The sequence below is a fragment of the Hibiscus syriacus genome, unplaced genomic scaffold (assembly GCF_006381635.1).
Source record: "Hibiscus syriacus cultivar Baekdansim isolate YM2019G1 unplaced genomic scaffold, ASM638163v2 tig00110328_pilon, whole genome shotgun sequence".
Classification (NCBI taxonomy): Eukaryota; Viridiplantae; Streptophyta; class Magnoliopsida; order Malvales; family Malvaceae; genus Hibiscus; species Hibiscus syriacus.
Genome location: NW_024062685.1, coordinates 5,738,923 through 5,759,832, shown reverse-complemented (window position 1 = coordinate 5,759,832; position 20,910 = coordinate 5,738,923). Strand labels below are relative to the sequence as shown.

The window sequence follows — 20,910 nt, the reverse complement described above, 5'->3', positions numbered from 1 at the left end:
CATAAGACACAAAATAAAAACTAATATCATCAATAATATGTTTATAATCATTTCCGCAAACATCATTTAATTTTTGACTGAATTGAAAAGCCTCACTTTACAGATGACTTCCCTAGGCCAAGATGTAAGTGTTAAGACTTCGTAGTTTTTTCAAAAAGTCATGGCACTACGACAGAAATTTTATATTTTTTAATATTTTAAATATATATTTTAAATTTTTAGTATTTTTTAAAAATATTTTTATATTTTAAATTTTAAATAAATTTTATTTTTTATAAAATAAATAAATGCTTGAATTTTTAAAAATCAATTTGATCATTGGATTCGATAAAAAAATCAATTTAGTCTATCTATCGTATCACCAGTCACAATAAATTATCACATCAGAATTATGAATAGTAACATCAACATCGTGAACTACCATATCAGTATCATAATAATGAAGTATGAAAATTATTAGTCAAAAAGACACATTTATTTTTTTTATAAATTTAAATACCACATTAAATATGGAATTGAGGACCATTTTTTATAACACATTTGTTTCATGTAATTCGTTTCCCAAAAAATGTTTTCCAGTGTTTGGTTGGAGGAAAACTGGTTGGTCAATGTAAAACATTTTCCTGGTCCATAGAATTTCCTTTGTGTTTTATGGAAAACGACTTACGGTCTGATTTTCCGTAAGTCATTTTTCGAACTTTTCACTTCAAAGAATAAATACTCAAAACAATTTTATTTTATGAATTTAATATTAATAAAATATTTTAATATTATTTTAATAAAAATATTAATTATTAAAATATTTAAAATATATTTATTATTATTTCTAATAATATAATATTATATTTTTAATATTATAATAAAATAATCAATTATATTATAATAATAAAAGATATTATATCTTTATTTTAATAATATATAATAAATTATTAATAAAATTTATATTATTTATTAATTTCATAGAAATAATATTATTAAATTATTAATAATGAATATATTATATATTTAATATTAATAATAATGTAATAATATTTTAATAAAGATATTTAAAATATACTAATTAATATTTTTAAAATATAATATAACACTATTACTTTAAAAATAATTAATATAATTTATAATATTTTTATTTCAATAAAATATACCAATATTAATATTTTTATTAATAAAATTATAAAAATAATATTTAGTAATAAATAAATTATTTTAATATTTTAAAAATAATAATATTAAGTTTTATGATAAATAATATTATTTATTATATTTAATATTTATAATAAATTTTTTTAAAAAAAACTCATCAACTAGTGGAAAAAATGTTTAAACAACATATTCCAAACATCGTAAAACGTTTTTCAGGAAAAAAATATAATTCATTTTACGGAAAACATTTTCCGGAAAACGTTTTGAAAAAATGTAATTCATTTTTCAGAATTCAAATTCCAGTAGTTTATTTTCTAAAATTCAATTTCTAGAAAACCAATTACAGTCAAACAAACAGATTCTTAGGGGTTGTTTGTTTGCCTCTTAATGGAACCATTTAGCGTTGAATGCTAAACCGTTCAGCATTCAACGCGTTTGTTTCGCACCTCTGAATGATTCAGTGCTGACTGATTCAGCAAAACAGTACTGAATGATTCAGCATAGAAGTACATTCTGAATGATTCAGTATAGAAGTACATTCTGAATGATTCAGGGCCATTATCAAACAACATGTCACATCCAGAGCTACAAAACCTTTGAATCATTCAACATTTAAATCATTCATTTTGAAGTAAACAAACAGTCTCTTACTTTCATGAGTTTAAAGCCCAGCCCCCTCAACCCAAATCGCACGTGTGTGATCCCACACGTTTCAACTATAGAATATATATTGCCAGCAGCCCTTGGTAGAGGAATTGGAAAGGCCCCGCGATTTCTTTACACGGCTGCCGTCGATTAAGTTCATTTTTACTTCCATTTTCTCGAAGAAGAAAAGACATGGCGTTGAACGGTGGGCTTAGATCGGCTTCTAAGCTTCTGACATTGTCCTCACAATTACTTATACACAAATCAGGTTGGGGACCCACTAACGATTTCTTCTTTTCTTGTATTTGTCTTCTGTTTTGTAGATGTGAAAATACAGGAAACTAGTGGAAGAAGAACATCTGGGTGTTGGGAATTCTTTTTGTTAGCTAAATTGAGGGTTCATAATTGCTAATGTAGATCTGTTTAATTGGTATTTGTAATTTTTTCACTTTTTATTTGTTTGTTGCTGATTTATGTTTCCGGCGTTCTTGATTGGGTTTTAAATTTTCTATGAAATATCTATATAAAATACATTCATACAGATTAGTTCTATATATTTTTAAGGGATGAGTATTGGTTAGATTGATAAACTTTTGAATACCCATGTTTTTGTAACGACTAAAAGAATTTTATGTTAATGAGGATAAAAATGATAGTGAATAGCTTATAATTGTGTATAAGCATTCTTCCTGGAAAGGAAAGTTTAAGGGAGTTATTAAATAGGCTTAGACGTTGATTTTGAATTGCTTTGTGGTCATAGCATATTTGTATATTGCTTTTAAATTTAGTTTCAAGGACCTCAACGACTGCTATAAGGTTTTTGTATTAATTGCAATGCTTTCTTATCACATTGTTGTGGAAAACTGTTTTGATGTGAATAATGTTGTTGAATTGATGAATCCTTGGTTATCTTTCTAATTGATTGTGTGGGTTGTTGAGGTATGGTTTGTTTGATGTTACTGCCATAGTTCTTTAGCCTATATATACATTTGAAAATGGCTGCTTTTTCTGTTCAATGTCTGAGGAAGTTTCTGTACTTTTACATGCTGAAATTTTGTTTAAATGATAGAAAATTTCTTTATTATTTTGCATTTATCTGACCTTTGTCTCTTGTGTTTATGCGTGCTCTATGCTAATCACTGGCTGTTACACAGTACTCACTCGTTGAATTTGATGTTTTACGTTTCTTCATCAGGAAATGGATGTAGAACATACTCATGCATGATATTTGCTTTAACTCTTATGACATTCTGATGTTTCCCCTTTTCCAATTTGTTCAAGTGTTTCATATTTAGGCAATAATATAAATATTATTATTCATTACTCAATAAAATTGTAGCCTTCAGTATAGGGCTATCAGAAGAAGTGTATCCATATCCTTACACCCTCATGTGTAACTTTGAAATGTTTTCTGTTTCTACTCGTACATGTCTTGAAGTATATTTGACTTGTAATTATTATTTCTTTTCTTTTGTCCTCTTTATTTACTTGATCGGATTTAGGCATTCTGTGTATTTACTAACATTTTATAAGTATATGCAAGGCAAATATGCTGGTGAGGATTTATAGGAGAGATAATTATGGTGGAATGTGAAGGTTCAAAATGAAGTGAACAAGTGATCGAGTGGATTACCGGATTAACCTTGTTCACCACTAATTATATTGGGGTTTTAGGCTTTCTTTTAGCTTACTTGTTCATAGTTGAATGGAGAATAGGAAATTTTACGTTGACCATTGTATTCTTCAGAACTGAAGGATCCTCTATCTTTGTTCGGTGCTAACTATTCCTAGTTTTTACTTTTTAACTGAGTTGTGGTTTGACCTCCCCCTACTGCTCTGTCTTTGACAGAGATGCAAAATAACTGCCATGACTCTGGGTGGAAGGTCTTCCACTTAGGAGAGCAACACGATTCCATTGATTTTGGAGTATAATCTAGATTTGAATGAGAAATTAAAAAAAAACCTATGGTTAGATGATAGATGTTGCAAATGGTGGGTTGCGGACATGAGTTGTGTTTGTTTTTGTTTGTCTGCCTGCTTGTGGCTCATATGACAGAATCCTCAAACGTTAAAAAGAAACTGTTTAGGAACTTCACCCTTTGTGATGTTATCTTTATTGTTGGTTATAATGTGTAAAACTCAAAATCAAGGGAGCTGCTTTTCTTGTGTTTGTGGCAGCCAGTAGAGGGTTTCATTCGACTGGAGTGAAGAGGATGGGGGGAGGTCATGGGCATGATGAACCGTATTACCTACATGCTAAGCACATGTATAACTTGGATAGGATGAAAAATCAGAAGCTGAAAATGTCTCTCGGAGTTTTGACAGCCTTCAGCATCGGTGTGTTTGTTCCCGTCTATGCTGTCATTTTCCAGCAGAAAAAGACTGCATCTGGCTGAGTTTTCAATGCGTGCAATAATTGAAAGTACTTGGGAGTTGGTAATTCCATTGTAATCCCTGCTTTTGAACTGATTTGGTGTTATATATTTACATTTGAGTTTCTGTTGACAATCCATGCACAATATACATGGGAATTCAGGATTCGATAGTAATAAAATCAATGTACTTGGAATTGCATGGGAAGGGAATTTGCTTTTATCATTCATAATTTTTAATCCAATTACCAATTCCATGGTGTGTGTTCTTCAATCCTTAATATGAAAACGGAGGTACACGTTAGCAAACACTTCAGTTTCATGTTAAGTGTTGACGAGTCTCATGGACGTAAACTTTCCTCCCTTAAACTCCATCGCTTATAACTTGATTTCGTCGATGATTTCATATGCAATATGATGCAGAAATTTTGATTTAATAAATTTATTTATTTTTATGTTGGATGTATTTAATCATTTACATGTTGGCCATTATTTTATCAACAAAATTTACGATAACGTAAGTATAATAATAGTTAACAATGAAAATCGTTGAACAAAAGTCTTCATTATTGGTCAAAAGGTTTCATTGTTGGTCAAAAGGTCATGACTAATGAAATCTTCTGATTTTAAGGCTCAATAACAAATGGAATTTAAATAAACTTTTCATAATAGTCGGAGGATATTTTTATCCCTATTTTAAAACTATTAATTTTATGAATACTAAACTTATATTTAGAAACTATCTGATACATTAAAAAATAGGGTAAAGTATACAAATGGTCTCCTATTTAGGGATAAACATTCGATCGAGTCGAGTCAAATTTTTTTGAGTTATTCAAGTTGACGAGTCATATTTTACAACTCGAACTTAACTTGAAATTTTTCGAGTCAAGCCGAGTTTAAGTTATTCGAGTTGAGTTATTTGAGTTTTTATACTAATTTTATTATAATTATTTATAGTATCATGACAATGATTGTTTCCAATTTTTCGACTTTCTCTAATCATATATATATATATAATTCTTTTTACATTATATTGTTATTTAATAAATATATTCATAATATTATATTTGAAAGAAAGTATTTTGAGGGTATATTGACGAGGGTATAAAGGAGTCAATGAATTTGTAACACCAAAATCCAGTTTGACTCGAAGATCCATAGATTACAATGTTACATGGGACTACCGAAATAGTAACCCAAAAAATTTCTTTTAAAACTATTTACAATCACTCAAAATGATCCATCCATAGTGATAAAAATAAAATGTAATAATATGAGTTTACAAAATAATGGGGAGCTCCCAAAATACATCCAAAAGTAATACAAATATTGAGTATCAAATAGAGTTACGAATGAAAACATAAAAGGGTCTATAATAGTATATGCCCTCTAAAGATGACTCAAGATGTACCCTGATGGTCTCTGCTGGTATGTACTATTGCATTGGAAATTAGTGACGATAACTCCCCACGATCTGCCCCTAAGAACCTACACACAAAAACAAATTCCGAACGCCGAGCTTACGAGTTCAGTGCCTCACTAATAACTGTACTATACTACATGCATTCATTAAATGAGATAGCTGGTGGCACATGTCCAAACATGAAAAATACTGATTTAACTACTAAATATGCATCATGGTGCTACTGAGGGATTTGCATCTCGAAGCTCACGCACCCGTTTAGCCTTTCTGAGATACCCTCGGGTATTTAGGGTGAGATCCGGAGCTACATCGGAAACGTACACCCACCAACTTACTCAGTCGGCTGCTAAAGTGCCTTGCCACTGACTGAGATATCCACTGACTGTCGTATTCTGCTAAATAGAAACTCGGGTGTCCTGGTTGTTTCTCGAGCATTAATCAAGGTTAGTTTTATGTAATCATAGTTATTGTTTCTACTATTATGATATTATTATTATCGTTCTCTGTTGAGTTAATCGATCGACGGAATATGCCAAGAGGGGGGTGAATTGGCAATAAAAATTTCGGTGGAAGCTTTTGCAGAAAATTGAAAATATTTTCACAGCGATTTAGAGTGGTTCTACTTTCTCAACCAAAGTCTACGTCCACTACCTTAGCTATCCACACTAAGGATTTTCCACAAATTCACTAATTTGTCTTTCTTTTGAGGACAAAGATTAACCTTATAAATCCCTGAAGAATTATACCCCAAATTCTTGAGAACAGTCTCTCCCAAAGAGAACAATACAAATTTTGCAAACTTGCAAGAAAAGCCTCACAAGGCAAGATGTTTGCACAATTCTAGAACAAAGAAAGAACACTCAAGAATAATACAATTGAGCACAATAAGTGTTCTTGAAAGCAAAAATGAATATTGAATGAAATAGGCTTGAAAATGCTCAAACTTGAGGTTTGATGCTTTCTCTTTGATTCTCTCTTGATTCTTGATAATTGTTGTTGATCAATGGCTTCTAAGCTTGTTTAAATACTCCTTGGATCACTTCTGAACGTTGGGAATCATTAGTGGAGTCAATAGAGCCGTTATTGTGTGAAAACAATTAATAAAATAGCTTGGAGCGTTGGGGGTATCAGTACCCCTACATAGGGTATCGGTACCTACCGTGTAAAATTCAAATATTTTGACCGTTATGAGACAAGGGGTATCGGTACCTCCTGGGGGGTATCGATACCCTCCGAGCAATCTATTATTTCTCGGAGCCAAATCTTACATAGGGGTATCGGTACCCTCTTGGGGGGTATCGGTACCCTCTGGGCAATCTGGTTTTTCGGTTTAAGATTTATTAAGAAAATATTTTTGGCTCGATTAAGGCTCGAAATACTTTGTAAAATTGTTTAAAAGATTAAAACACACTTTTATACTTGAGTAAGGATTGAAATTGACATTTGAAAAACTTGAAGTAATATTTTGATATTCGAATAGTTTGATCGAATATATATTTAAAAATTATTAGAAAATATTAAAATCCAATAACATTTAATTTGTTATATCGAAACATCAAAATGTTTTCAACAATCTCCCCCTTTTTTATATAACAAAACATTTTAGTAATTTTAAGTTTTTCTAATTTGAAAATCATTTTTAAAATCAAGTTTTGAAATTACTCCCCCTTACTCTAATACTTTGAAAATAAATTACTCCCCCTTACTATAATAATTCTCCCCCTTTTTGTTAAATTAAAAAGATACTAAAAAGTTTTAAACAAGATTTTTGGAGTTTAAGCCACTTGATAGATTAAGATAAAGCGTAAGATGTTAAGATCACAGTCAAGAGAAATGTTAGCCATTAGTTCCATAATTCAATATTCAAAAATAATGTGAATGGTAAATTGGTCATATTGCAACTATAATGTAATTGATGCAAAAGCATTAAACCAAACCAAATAAGCATTCAAAGTTAAACATTCAACATCCATAACAAATTCAAACATTCAATCCAAAAACATTAAAATGTTTAACAAGTGAAAGTTCTAAATCCGAAGTTCAATCTTAAGAAAAATCGAAACTAGGCAAGTTAATTGGAGGATCAGGAGGAGATAGATGTGTCCATATATTGGTCACATCTCGTGTAAGCAAATTGAGACTATCGTTTATAGAATTGAATCGATTATCCATTGCTTCACGATTAGCTCGAAACTCTTGTTGATTCTCCAATTGTTGAGCCCCCATAGGATATAAATGAGACTCTATAGATGTAAACCGTGAATCCATTGATGCATACCGGAAGTCGAATGTCTCCATAAAAGATCGAAAATATGGAGGCATTTGATCCTCTTATTGTTCTTGTTCCTCGTGCTGCTCCGGCTCATAATCGGGAACTTCGTCAATGTCTTGCATCAGCTGTTGAAGTTTAGTATCATCGTCCGCTCCTGGTGCTGGTGGAGCTCTTAAAGAACTAGCTCCCTGTGTATGCTCAGCAGATCGAACCCATTACCCAGTTTTCTTATCCTTTATCCATCCCAATTTTGTTAAGAAAATGAGGTTAATTTGATTTTTGAGAGGGATGGCGGCATCAAGGCTTACCCTAAGCTCGGCTTTGAAAAATAGATTACTTAGAAGACAATCGTAAACTAGAGATGCACAAACATTCTTATTAGGAACTAGGTTTACGATTTCTACGAGTTCGGAGAAGATAATATGAGGTAGGTTAGTTTTATTATTGTTTTGGATACAATGTATCCACCAATGATCTAAAGCTCTAAGAGTGGAGTATTTTCCTTTGGATGGTCGAAACCACCAAGGGATTATCAGATGAAGAAAACGATCATGGAGATCTAATGCACTCGCACTCCCTTTTCTTTTATAAGGAGTACCTACCGTTTGTTTTTCATTGTCTAAGCCGACATTATCTAATCCATATGCACGAGCTATGTATTTCGGGTCAATATAGATGAATTTTCCTAGAATGTAGGATCTAATTCCTAAGGTTTCGGTTTTATCCCGGTTTTGGACACAAATGGCATTGGAATAGAATATTTGAACAAGTTGATAATAAACTATTAGTTTGAGTTCAAAAAGCTTATCAAATTTCCATTCTCGTAGGGTAGGAAGATATCTAAAATCTATTTCTAACATAGCTTAAAGAGATGAGATTCATTCTTCTTGAATTGTATATGACTCAAAATATTGAGAATACCTGAAAAAGAGATTTTGTCTACGACCAAGTTCATTGAAGCATGAATTACGAATAGTCATATCAGGATCATCGGGATTAGGAATTTGTTGGATAGAAGGTGGATATAGAGGAGGGTTAGGAGGTTGGTTTGAACAACTAGTGGATGTTCTAGGGCATTTGTGAGACATGACTTAGGAAATCAGAATAGACAAGATTAACCTACAATTTTAAAACACATGTATGCAATAATATCAATCCCAAAACTCAAATGAGTCCTCAATATTTTAAGGTTCTCTAAAATAATTCTAATGGGCAATTTTAAAAAACCATATTTGAAAATAATGTTTGAAAATCAATACACGTATAGTTTTCATGAAATCAACATAACTAAATCAAAAACAACAATTATAATTCAAAACATTTTTTTAAATTTCGAAAATTTCAAAACATTTTGAAAAATCTTGTGTTTTTTATGAAATTAGTTGTAGATTATAGTTCTAAACCAAAATATAAGCAATGCCCAATATACATTTCAACCTAGAACTAATTAAAACTAGTTCTATGTTCAAAATCAATAAAATATAGTTTTTAGAAAAGTTACCTTGAAAGATGAAGATTGAGTGGATTTTGATGATGTTTGCACTAAATTAATGAAGCTAGTAGGTTTAGGAGTTGAAAATTGAGTGAAATACGACTTGAAATCGTTGATTTTAAGTAATGTAGAGATTAGGGATGAGTGGAGGTGTGCACGTCATGAGAGAAGAAGATTAGAGGGTTTTTGGCAAAAAAGAGGTTCTGGGCGTTTAATAACCAGAACCCGTGGAGGGTATCAGTACCCTCGGGGAGGGTATCAGTACCCATTCAAAGGGGTATCGGTACCTATTCAAAGGGGGTATCGATACCTCTTGCACTAAAATGATAGAAATCTGATCTTAGAATTGCTAATTTAAACAGCTCTAGTGGTATTGGTAACTCTTATTACGAAAATTAACAATGTTCAATCAATTTAAATCTATCCTTAAACATAATTTGAATATATAATTAATTCTCACTAAGAATCATAAACTCCCCCTAACTAATAGCAAAAAATGCAATCAAAAGTGTTATTTTTATAAGCATTTTCTAAAACTAATTAAAAGTGTTAAACTTATTTTAAACACTAAGTCAATGTAGGTTGGTCAAACCTAATTCTCTTCTAAGTGTCCAAAATATTTCTTTGTCTAAAGGTTTTGTAAAGATATATGCTAATTGGTGCAAAGTATCAATATATTCTAGAACTATATCTTCTTTAGCGACATGATCTCTAATGAAATGATGTATAATTTCAATGTTTTTAGTTCTAGAGTGTTGGATGGGATTTTTAGTGAGCCAAATAGAACTAGTATTGTCACACTTGATAGGTATGGTACCTACTTCAATTCTATAATCAAAAAGGTGTTATTTAATCCATAAAACTTGTGCACAACAACTACCCGCTGAAATATATTCCGCTTCAGTGGTAGATAATGCAACACAATTTTGTTTCTTTGAAAACCAAGAAATCATCATATTTCCTAGGAATTGGAAAGTACCAGAGGTGCTTTTCCTATCTATTTTGCATCCTCCATAATTTGCATCTGAGAAGGCATGCAAGCTAAAGATAGAGTCTCTAGGATACCAAAGTCCTAAACTAGGAGTATCCTTAAGGTATCTAAAGATCCTCTTAACAGCTAGTAAATGTGATTCTTTAGGGCATGATTGAAATCTAGCATATAAGAAAACACTAAACATAATGTCCGATCTACTTGCGGTTAGATAGAGCAAAGACCCAATCATTGACCTATACAATTTAACATCCACACATTAACCTCCTTCATCTTTGTCAAGCTTTGTTGATGAGCTCATTGGAGTGGCATGAGGTTTCCCATTTTCCAATCCAAACTTCTTGAGCATATCCTTGACGTACTTAGCTTGATTAATGAAGGTGTCATCTTTTCTTTGCTTGATTTGGAGTCCCAAGAAAAATGAGAGCTCCCCCATCATGTTCATCTCAAATTCACTTTGCATTAGCTTAGAAAATTCTTGGCAAAGAGCATCATTAGTAGAACCAAATATTATATCATCAACATAAATTTGAACTACTAAAAAATCTTTACCTTTATTCTTTAAAAACAATGTAGTGTCAACCTTCCCTTTTGAAACACCTTTTTCAATTAAAAATTTTGACAATCTTTCATACCAAGCTCTAGGAGCTTGTTTTAAACCATAAAGTGTTTTTGTCAATTTAAAAACATGATATGGAAATTTTGAATCTTCAAAATCAGGAGGTTGTTCCACATACAATTCTTCTTTTATAAAACCATTTAAAAATGCACTTTTAACATCCATTTGATATAATTTAAATTCATTGAAACATGCAAATGCTAATAACATTCTAATTGCTTCCATTCTAGCTACTGGAGCGTATGTTTCATCATAGTCTATACCTTCTTCTTGAGTATACCCTTGAGCAACAAGTCTAGCCTTGTTTCTCGCCATATTACCATTTTCATCAAGCTTATTCCTAAATACCCATCTAGTATCTGCAGTAGATTTATTACTATGCCTTTCAACTAATGTCCATACTCTACTTCTCTCAAATTGATTTAACTCTTCTTGCATGGCCATAATCCAATGTTCATCATTTAATGCTTCTTTAATATTCTTAGGCTCTATGCATGAAATAAATGCAACATCTAGAATAGTCATCTACCAATACAAATACATATAGTTTTCCACCCAAGCTAGTAGAGTATTACAATTGATTCATTTAGATCTTTTTCTAATGCTTCATCTTTAGTACTTAAGAATATAACCCAAGTATATCTAGAATAGTCATCTACCAATACAAATGCATATTGTTTTCCACCCAAGCTAGTGGTTCTAGATGTCCCAAAAAGATATAAATGGATCAATTGTAATACTCTACTAGTGAATACGTCATTAATGGATTTAAAAGAATTTCACTTTTGTTTTCCTTTAGCACAAGCATCACATATTTTATCATTATCAAATTTTAGTTTAGGTAACCCTCGAACTAAATCTCTTTGAATTAACCGTTGTAAAATACTAATATTAGCATGTCCTAGTCTCCTATACCATAACCAACTATCATGCTCATCCTTAGCAACTAGGCATAAGTTAGTCATATCTATAGAATCTATATGCACCATGTATATGTTTCCTATTCTATGACCAACAAGCATAATCCTTTATCACATAATTGACTAATACTCAATAGATTATGCTTTAATCCATTCACATATAAAACATTCTTAATTTGTATGGAAGGGGTATTACCTATAGTGCCTATACCTTCAATATGACATTCTGAATTATCACCAAAAGTCGCATCTCCTCCATTTTGGCGTTAAGCTGTATGAACCGGCTCTTATCTCTGGTCATGTGTCTGGAGCATCCACTATCAAGGTACCATGAATTTGAATTTGTTTCCCTTGCCTTGTACCAATGCTCATTTTCCTACAAACATAGATTAATTTCTGATTTTTGGTACCCAAATTCTTTTGGGTCCATATTCATTAGTATTCAAAATCCTAGTCCCCTTGGGTATCTATTTATGTAGGATATCCTTATCTTTAGTAGTAATGAGTTCTTTAGGAAGCCATATACTTCTAATGATTTTTCCATTTGAGGTTCTTTGGAGACTTATATGGTTGTAATTTTTAAAACTTTTTCTAACAAAGTTGGATTTTGAACATTCTCCATTTTCAAAACGTTTTGTTCCAACTTTATCAAAAGAAGCTTTAAGATCATCAACTTTATTTTGATGATCATCATTGATCTTTGAAAGTAAATTTTGCAAATCAGAATTTTTCTTTTCAAACTCTTCTAGTTTGATTTGCAATTCTTTGACCTTACTTTCAAGATCATTGTTGGTTTTGGAAATAAGACTATTTTCATTTTTTAATTTTGAAATATCATTTTTATATTTTGAAAATAAAGTCTTATAATCCAAAGTCAACCCATTATAATCCTCTAATAACTCATCATAAGATAAATCATCTAAATCAAATGAGTTAGAGGTTACCTGAGAGTTTTCCTCGATGGCCATCAAGCACAAGTTTGCAACTTCTTGTTCCTCTTCATCGGAACCTTCTTCATCGCTCCATGTAGCCACATGAGCCTTGTGCTTCTTCTTTGATTGGCCATTTTTCTTCAATAGAGGGCAATCATATTTGACATGCCCTGACTTTTTGCACTCATAGCAAATGATAGGTTCTTTCTCCTTCAGTTCATTTTTGAAGCCTTCATTTCGTTTGAATTTTCTTTCTCGGTTGTGCCTCATCAATTTTCTGAACCGTTTGGCAAATAATGACATCTCCTCGTCATATTCATCTTCATCCGAATCACTTTTATCTTTTTGTGGATTTGAGAGCAACTCCCATATTCTTCTTCTTCTCCGTCTCTTTCTTTATCTCGTCCGTCTTTTCGGGGTCTACCTCATCTTGAAGCAAGATTTCATGAGTGAGGAGAGAACCAATAAGCTCATCGAGAGTTAAGGATTTTAAGTTCTTAGCCTCGATGATCGTCGTGTTCTTTGATTACCAAGATTTTGGAAGAAGGTAAACTAACTTCCTCATAAGCTTCTCATTTGGAATGATCTCTCCAAATGATTTGAGACCATTGACAATCGTGGAAAATCTATCCGTCATAGCTTTGATATCTCCATCCGGTTTCATCTTGAAAATTTCATAGCTATGAGTTAGAAGACTAATTTTAGATTATTTTACCTCGTTTGTACCTTCATGAGTGACTTGTAGTTTATCCCATATCTCCTTGGCAGTTGTCAAGATGAAACTCTCCCGTATTCATCCGGTCCAAGAACACAAAAAATAATATGGATAGCTTTGGAGTTGAGCTGAAACATTCTTGTCTCTCCTTCACTCCACAATCTTGGATGAGTGGAAGATTTGATGTATCCATCTTCTATAATATTCCATGCTCCCATGTTACTTTCTTGAATGAAATACATCATCATATTCTTCCAATAAGCATAATTAGCTTAATTGAAGAAATGAGGCTTGTTGACGGGTAATAAATCAAGACCGAAGTTGTAGTTTGAAGTGGAGGCCATTGATGACTTGATTATTGATGTAACTCTTCCTGAATCGACTCAAGAGGCGATTAAACCTTCAAATGAGTGAGGCTTTGATACCAATTGTTGAGTTAATCGATCGAAGTAATAGGCCAAGAGGGGGTGAATTGATAATAAAAATTTCGGTGGAAGCTTTTGCAGAAAATTGAAAATATTTGCACAGCGATTTAGAGGGGTTCAACTTTCTCAACCAAAGTCTACGTCCACTACCTTAGTTATCCACACTAAGGATTTTCCACAAATTTACTAATTTGTCTTTCTTTTGAGGACAAAGAGTAACCTTACAAATCCCTCAAGAATTATACCCCAAATTCTTGAGAACACTCTCTCCCAAAGAGAACAATACAAATTTTGCAAACTTACAAGAAAATCCTCACAAGGCAAGATGTTTGCACAATTCTAGAACAAAGAAAGAACACTCAAGAATAATACAATTGAGCACAATAAGTGTTCTTGAAAGCAAAAATGAATATTGAATGAAATAGGCTTGAAAATGCTTAAACTTGAGGTTTGATGCTTTCTCTTTGATTCTCTCTTGATTTTTGATAATTGTTGTTGATCAATGACTTCTAAGCTTGTTTAAATACTCCTTGGATCACTTATGAACATTAGGGATCATTAGTGGAGTCAATAGATTCGTTATTGTGTGAAAACAATTAATAAAATAGCTTAGAGCGGTGGGGGGTATCGGTACCCCTACATAGGGTATCGGTACCTGCCGTGTAAAATTCAAATATTTCGACCGTTATGAGACAGGGGGTATCGGTACCTCCTGGGGGTATCGGTACCCTTCGAGCAATCTGTTATTTCTCAGAGCCAAATCTTACATAGGGGTATCGGTACCCTCTGGGTAATCTGGTTTTTCGATTTAAGATTTATTAAGAAAATATTTTTGGCTCGATTAAGGCTCGAAATACTTTGTAAAATTGTTTAAAAGATTAAAACACACTTTTACACTTGAGTAAGGATTGAAATTGAAATTGACATTTGAAAAACTTGGAGTAATATTTTGATATTCGAATAGTTTGATAAAATATATATTTAAAAATGATTAGAAAATCTTGAAATCCAATAACATTTAATTTGTTATATCGAAACATCAAAATGTTTTCAACATTCTCACTTAAAGTCTTATTTATTGTATTAGAGTGTATTTGGGGTACCTCGGGTCTTATCATTTAATCCTTGGATTATTTATCCAAAAATGTATGTGGGTATCGATATTGACCTTTCAGTATCGATAATGAACCTTTGGTATCGATACCCACCCGCTGGTGTCGATACCCCCTGACTGATGTGGTCTATTTAACTGAAGAAGTATCGATACTTAATGATGATGAGTATCGATACTCTGGTTCTTGGGTATCGATACTTGACTGAGTATCGATACCAAATTTTTGTTTGATGTTTTGAAAAAATCCAATACCGATACCCCTACTGGGAGTATCGATATTCCTTCCCTGGTATCGATACTCATTGAATGAGTATCGATATTGCCCTTATAAAACTACCCAATTTATGTCTGACTGAAGAATAATATTGATACTGTCGCTACTGGGCACCCTGTTTTGGCATGAAAATTCTATCTTTACATTACCCAAATGACCTATTAAGGTCCCCAACAGATGTTTTAGTGTTTTATTTTATTATAAGTGTCATAAAGAGGTCTTAAGCATACTGAAAACACTTAAATGGTGAAATCTACCATGAGCATACTTCAAGCTTTGCAACTTACCAATCTCATCTAAATGAGCTACATGTGGTATATATGAGTCAAGAGTGAGCTACCTGATGATTCTAGGATGTTGGAAACATCAAAATCTCAACCCAAGGTATTGAATCCTTTAACCCTCACAAAACTCGTTTCTTGAAAACTATCACCAAACCTTGTAAATAAGGTATTGAAACGAAGCTTGAGATGAGTAGATTAGGTTTCTTACCTCTTGGATGCTGAAAAAAGTCTGAATTTCTATAAAGGTTTCACATTTTACTTAGAAACCAAGGAAGAAGATGAAGAAGAAGGGACCTTGGGGGGGGGGAAGAAGACAAAGGTAAAGAAAAAAGTAATAGGGAATCAGGCGTGAGATCATTATTTCATAAATGGCGACCAGCCTTTATTTTTTAACAGGGGTCTAATTACACACTGGGTCTTCCTGGTTTTAGGTGCAAACTAATAACACCCATTTTCCCCCCTATTTTGGGTTTATCTCAAGCCTAAATCTATTTCAATTTGGGTCAAAACCTCCTACAAGCTATAGATTAATCCAAGGCACATCTCGGGTTAGCCCAAAACTTCTAACCCGGGATTCAGGGCGATACAGAATTGATGGGAAGAAAAAATTTGCGAACAAGTGTAGTTAAAAGACCAAATTGAGTAAAATACAAAGTTAATGGAGTAAATAAAAAGAGAGAGTGCATTTTTAGTAAAACAAAAGCAAGAATTGAAGTTAAATAGGTATTCTATTGTGGTATATGAGCATGTAGTTCAAAATTGGTAAAAAAAACGACTTAAAATAAATAATAAATTAAAGAAATAAGGAAATTATGAAAAATTAAGAGACTGGATTAATTTTTTTTATCATTAAAAGGAATTGAAATTCATATATATATTCTATGATGATTTAGAAGCATGTGGTTCAAATTAGGTAAAAATTGACTTAAAATTAAAGAGGAATTAAAGGAATAATGGAATTAGGGATTAAATAGTAAAACTGTCAAAATATGTATTCAAAATTTATTTTTTGAGTAACTCAAATTTTCAAATTTCAACTCGTCTCGAACTCGAAAACCAAATCGATAATTCGAGTTGACTTAAATAACTCAAAATTGAAAAAACATGATTTTTCGAGTCGAGTCTAGTTTCGCTCACCCATACCTGATTATTGAGCACTGTTTTATTGAGTTCTTGGACTATTAAAAGTTATAAAATGATCACAGACTATTCATATGTTCCAAACTTGTCATTTTCCGTTAAAAAAATGACGACTATCTGAGCTGGATGTTAACATGCTGACTGAAATATGATAAAATCTGATCTCAGAATCTCAAACGACTATCATATCCTAATCAACATGTTAATGCCAATCTTAGATGACAATCGATTTTTTAACGAAAAAAGACGAATTTGAAATATATAAATAGTTGAATGATCATTTTGTAACTTTTAATAGTTGAGGGTCTCAACAAAAGCAACGTTCTATAGTCGAAGAACCATTTTGTAGCTTTTAATAATCAACGACTCAATAGTAAAATGTCCTATAATCGAGGAACCATTGTACTCTACCCTAAGAAAATAAGTGTATAATATAATTATGTTGTTTGATAATAGTAAATATTAATTTTAAAATGTATTAGTTTATAATTTTAACTTTTTTGTGCGTGAAGGGTTTATAATTTTAAATCATATAGTATTTCATATTATTTTGATATTTTAAATATAATAATTTGAATATTTAAACTTTTATAAAGATAGAGCATAATATATTTTAAATTTTTAAAGAATATTATCAATTTAATATTTGTAATATTAAATGATATGATAAAATACAAAAACGTTCCCCCAATTATAAAATATTACTTTATTAAGTCCTTCGACTATTAAAAGTTACAAAATGGTCACCTGATTATTCATTAAATTCGTCATTTTCTGTTAAAAATTTAACTATCGTCTAAGTTGAACGTTAACATGATAACTGAGATATGATAGTTATTTAAGATTCTGGGATCGGGAGTTATCATATCACAATCAATAGTTTAACGTTCAGCTCAGACTATCGTCAATATCTTAACAGAAAATGACGAGCTTAGAACATAATGAATAGTTAGGTGACCATTTTGTAACTTTTAATAGTCGAGGGACTCAATAAAGCAACACTCTATAGTCAGAGGATCATTTTGTAACTTTTAATAGTCAGGGGACTCAACAAAGTATCATCCTATAGTCAAGGGACCAATTGTATACTTTACCTTAATGATAACTAGCATATACTTACATTGCTTAACATTTTTTTTGAATTTTTTATGAGGGAAAATTTTGATTTTTTATTAATAAAAAAATTAATATAATAAACAAACATAATTGGAATATGGCTTAATTATTAAATAAGTGCCCAAACTATAATGTTTTTTTCACGAATAGGTGCCTAAACTATTTTCTGAATGATCCTGATCTCTACTGTTACAAACGTTACCGCTTTAGGTGCTCAAGCTATAACTGTTCTTGGTTTTCTCTTATAAGTGTCATGTGTCACATTCTGGTAATTTTGAATTTTTAGATTAAAAATATTATTATATATATTTATAAAAAAATCCTAATTTCTCTTAAATTATAAAAAAAACTCGAATTCATAAAAAGTCTAAATCCCTAACCCTATCCCACCATCGTCACCTTTTTCGACAATGATCACCACTGCCGACATAGTCTTTGACATCTTTCTAGTCATGTGTTGTTGTTGTTGTAGTTGTCGCCGACTGGCCGTCAGAATCGCGTGTGATCAAAATTTTCATCATAAGTTTTGCGGGGTACAAAACGTCGATTGACCATTGATCGGTCGTCAAACAATCATGATTTTATAGTGGTATTGATCACTGAGGGGTGGTGAGGTAGTGTGGAGCTTCGTCAACCACAAAGGGTGGCGATCGATGTGGGTTTAGGGGTTGAAATGAAGGTTTTTAAAGTTTTGGGGCTATTTCAAAATCTTTGTTTTTTAAATATAATTTTAATTTTTTAATTTCATATAAAAATTTTAAAATTACTAGAATGTGACACGTGTCACTTAACGGAGGAAATTAACGACGTTTATGGCATGACACCTAAAGTAGTAACGTTTGTAAAGTTAAGCATAGGGTCATTTAAAAAATAGTTTATGTACTTATTGTGAAAAAACGCTATTGTTTAAGCACTTATTTTATAATTATGCCTTAAAACATTAAATGTTAAAAAATTTTACTTTTAGAACAATAAACTGAAAAGTACCAACCTGCTTGGCGATGGAATCATAAAGGTTTTTGTTCAGTCAGCTCAGTTTTCTATGAGATGCAGAGTAGAAATTGGGATGTGGGGGACAAGTGCTGGAATTTAGCTTGGGACTTTGATGGTCCGTAAAGGGTTCGACAATTTCTTTGGCTCATCCTCCTTATCTGGCCAATGACCAACTCGGAAAGAGCTAGACGTGGTCTGACAGCAGATTCGATTTCTCCGGTTTATCAAGGGGTGAAAGAACAATTATTCATGTCCTTCGGGATTGTCCGACAGCTGAAATGGTTTGGGAGCAATTAGTGCCGATTGATAATCTTAATAATTTCTATCATTTACCTTTGTTTGCTTGGATTCAAACTAACATCTATGCCTCTACAGGATTGGACCAAGAGGCCTACTACTGGAGACACATATTTGGAATAATTTTAGGGCATTTGCGGAAGCAACGTATTAGTTTTGTTTTCAATGGACATGTCTGATTATCGATGGAAATAATGCAAACCTTGCGGACATGGGCTCAAACTACTGGTGCAAACAACTTTTTCTTCCTCAATCTATCATTAAGAAGATTGAGCAACTCTGTTCTCGATTTTTCTGGAAAGGTTCTGATAAAGCGGCTACTGGAGCTAGAGTAAGTTGGGAAACGATATGCAAACCGAAACATGAAGGCGGGCTTGGGTTAAAGGACTTAAAAACGTGGAATAAGGCATGTATGATCCAACTAATTCGAAGTATCCTAGCAGGTGAAGGCTCATTGTGGGTTGCTTGGATAAATAACTATGTCCTCAACGATAAAGACTTCTGGCTCATCGATAGTGGTACAAACACCAGCTGGAGCTTCAGGAAATTACTCAAACTTAGGCGAGAAGCCAACGTTGTATTCTCTACCGGAGCAACATCAATTCGTGCAATTTGGGAAGTGACAAGAGTTAAGCGAGACAAAGTTCTCTGGCATAATCTGATATGGTTTCCTCTCCACATTCCTAAACATAGCATGATCGCTTGGATGGCTATCTTGAACAGACTTCCTACTAAAGTCAGACTACAACATATGGGTATTGTTACAGATGGTTTATGTGTTTTATGTAATGAGTCTCAGGAAACAAGAGATCACATGTTCATAGAATGCCCACTTGCAAGCTCTCTCTGGAAGGAAATCTTACTGCTAACCGGCTGGTGGAGATCTTCATTGTCTTGGGATCAACTATTATTCTGGGTATCTAGCACTTGGACAGGTAACTCCCTCCTTATAAATATTTTGAAGCTTGCATGGACTGCATTTATTTATTCTCTTTGGGAAGAAAGAAACAAAAGGCTATTCAGAAGAAGCTCAAGAACAATTGATGAAATTCTTAAAGCTATTAAGGAGTTTGTTAGAATTCAACTAAGAGATAGGATAATCAATAGAATAGATAGAGTCAATATCTCTCTTTGTATTCAATGGGGTATTGACTAACCATATTACTATGTTGGTTGTTCATGCTCCACACAGGTTGTTTTGATGAATGTTCTGTAACTGTTTTGATGTATGCACTGTAGCATTATACTGCTGCCATTGGGTAATAATATTCTTTTATTTATCCAAAAAAAAATCTTTGCAGCAAAGATGGAGACCTCCAAATGGTAGAACGATCAAATTAAATACCGATGAAGCCTCCAAGATAAGAACCACCAAAACTACTACTGGAGGAGTACTCAGGGACAGTGTGGAAGATTGACTAGGAGGATTTCATCGTAACATTAGTCGATGCCCAGCCTTTCATGCTCAGTTATGGGGCCTTTATGATGGTCTGCAACTAGCTTGGAATAGTGGTTTCAAAGACGTTGAAGTTGAACTTGATAACAAAGAGGTTATGGAAACACTTAACGCCAGTCCACATATGAATAAAGTCTCAATCATCCAAAAGATTTGGAAACTCCTCCGATACCAATGGAAGGTGAAGCTATCCTATGTTAGACGCGAAGCAAATGGAGCGGCCGACGTTTTTAGCTCATTTGGATACAAACGATAGGCTGGAAATCAAGATACTTCTCAGTCTG

General features: G+C 32.5%; 1 protein-coding gene across 1 annotated transcript; it reads left to right on the top strand.

Annotated features, from left to right (window-relative positions):
* The first annotated feature begins 1,877 nt into the window (after positions 1-1,877).
* On the top strand, positions 1,878-4,204 carry LOC120118726. Its single transcript, XM_039138728.1, has 2 exons — positions 1,878-2,056; positions 3,967-4,204. Exons 1-2 carry the CDS (start codon positions 1,981-1,983, stop codon positions 4,182-4,184), a joined length of 294 nt encoding a protein of 97 aa, XP_038994659.1. The 5' UTR covers positions 1,878-1,980; the 3' UTR covers positions 4,185-4,204.
* The last annotated feature ends 16,706 nt before the right edge of the window (positions 4,205-20,910 follow it).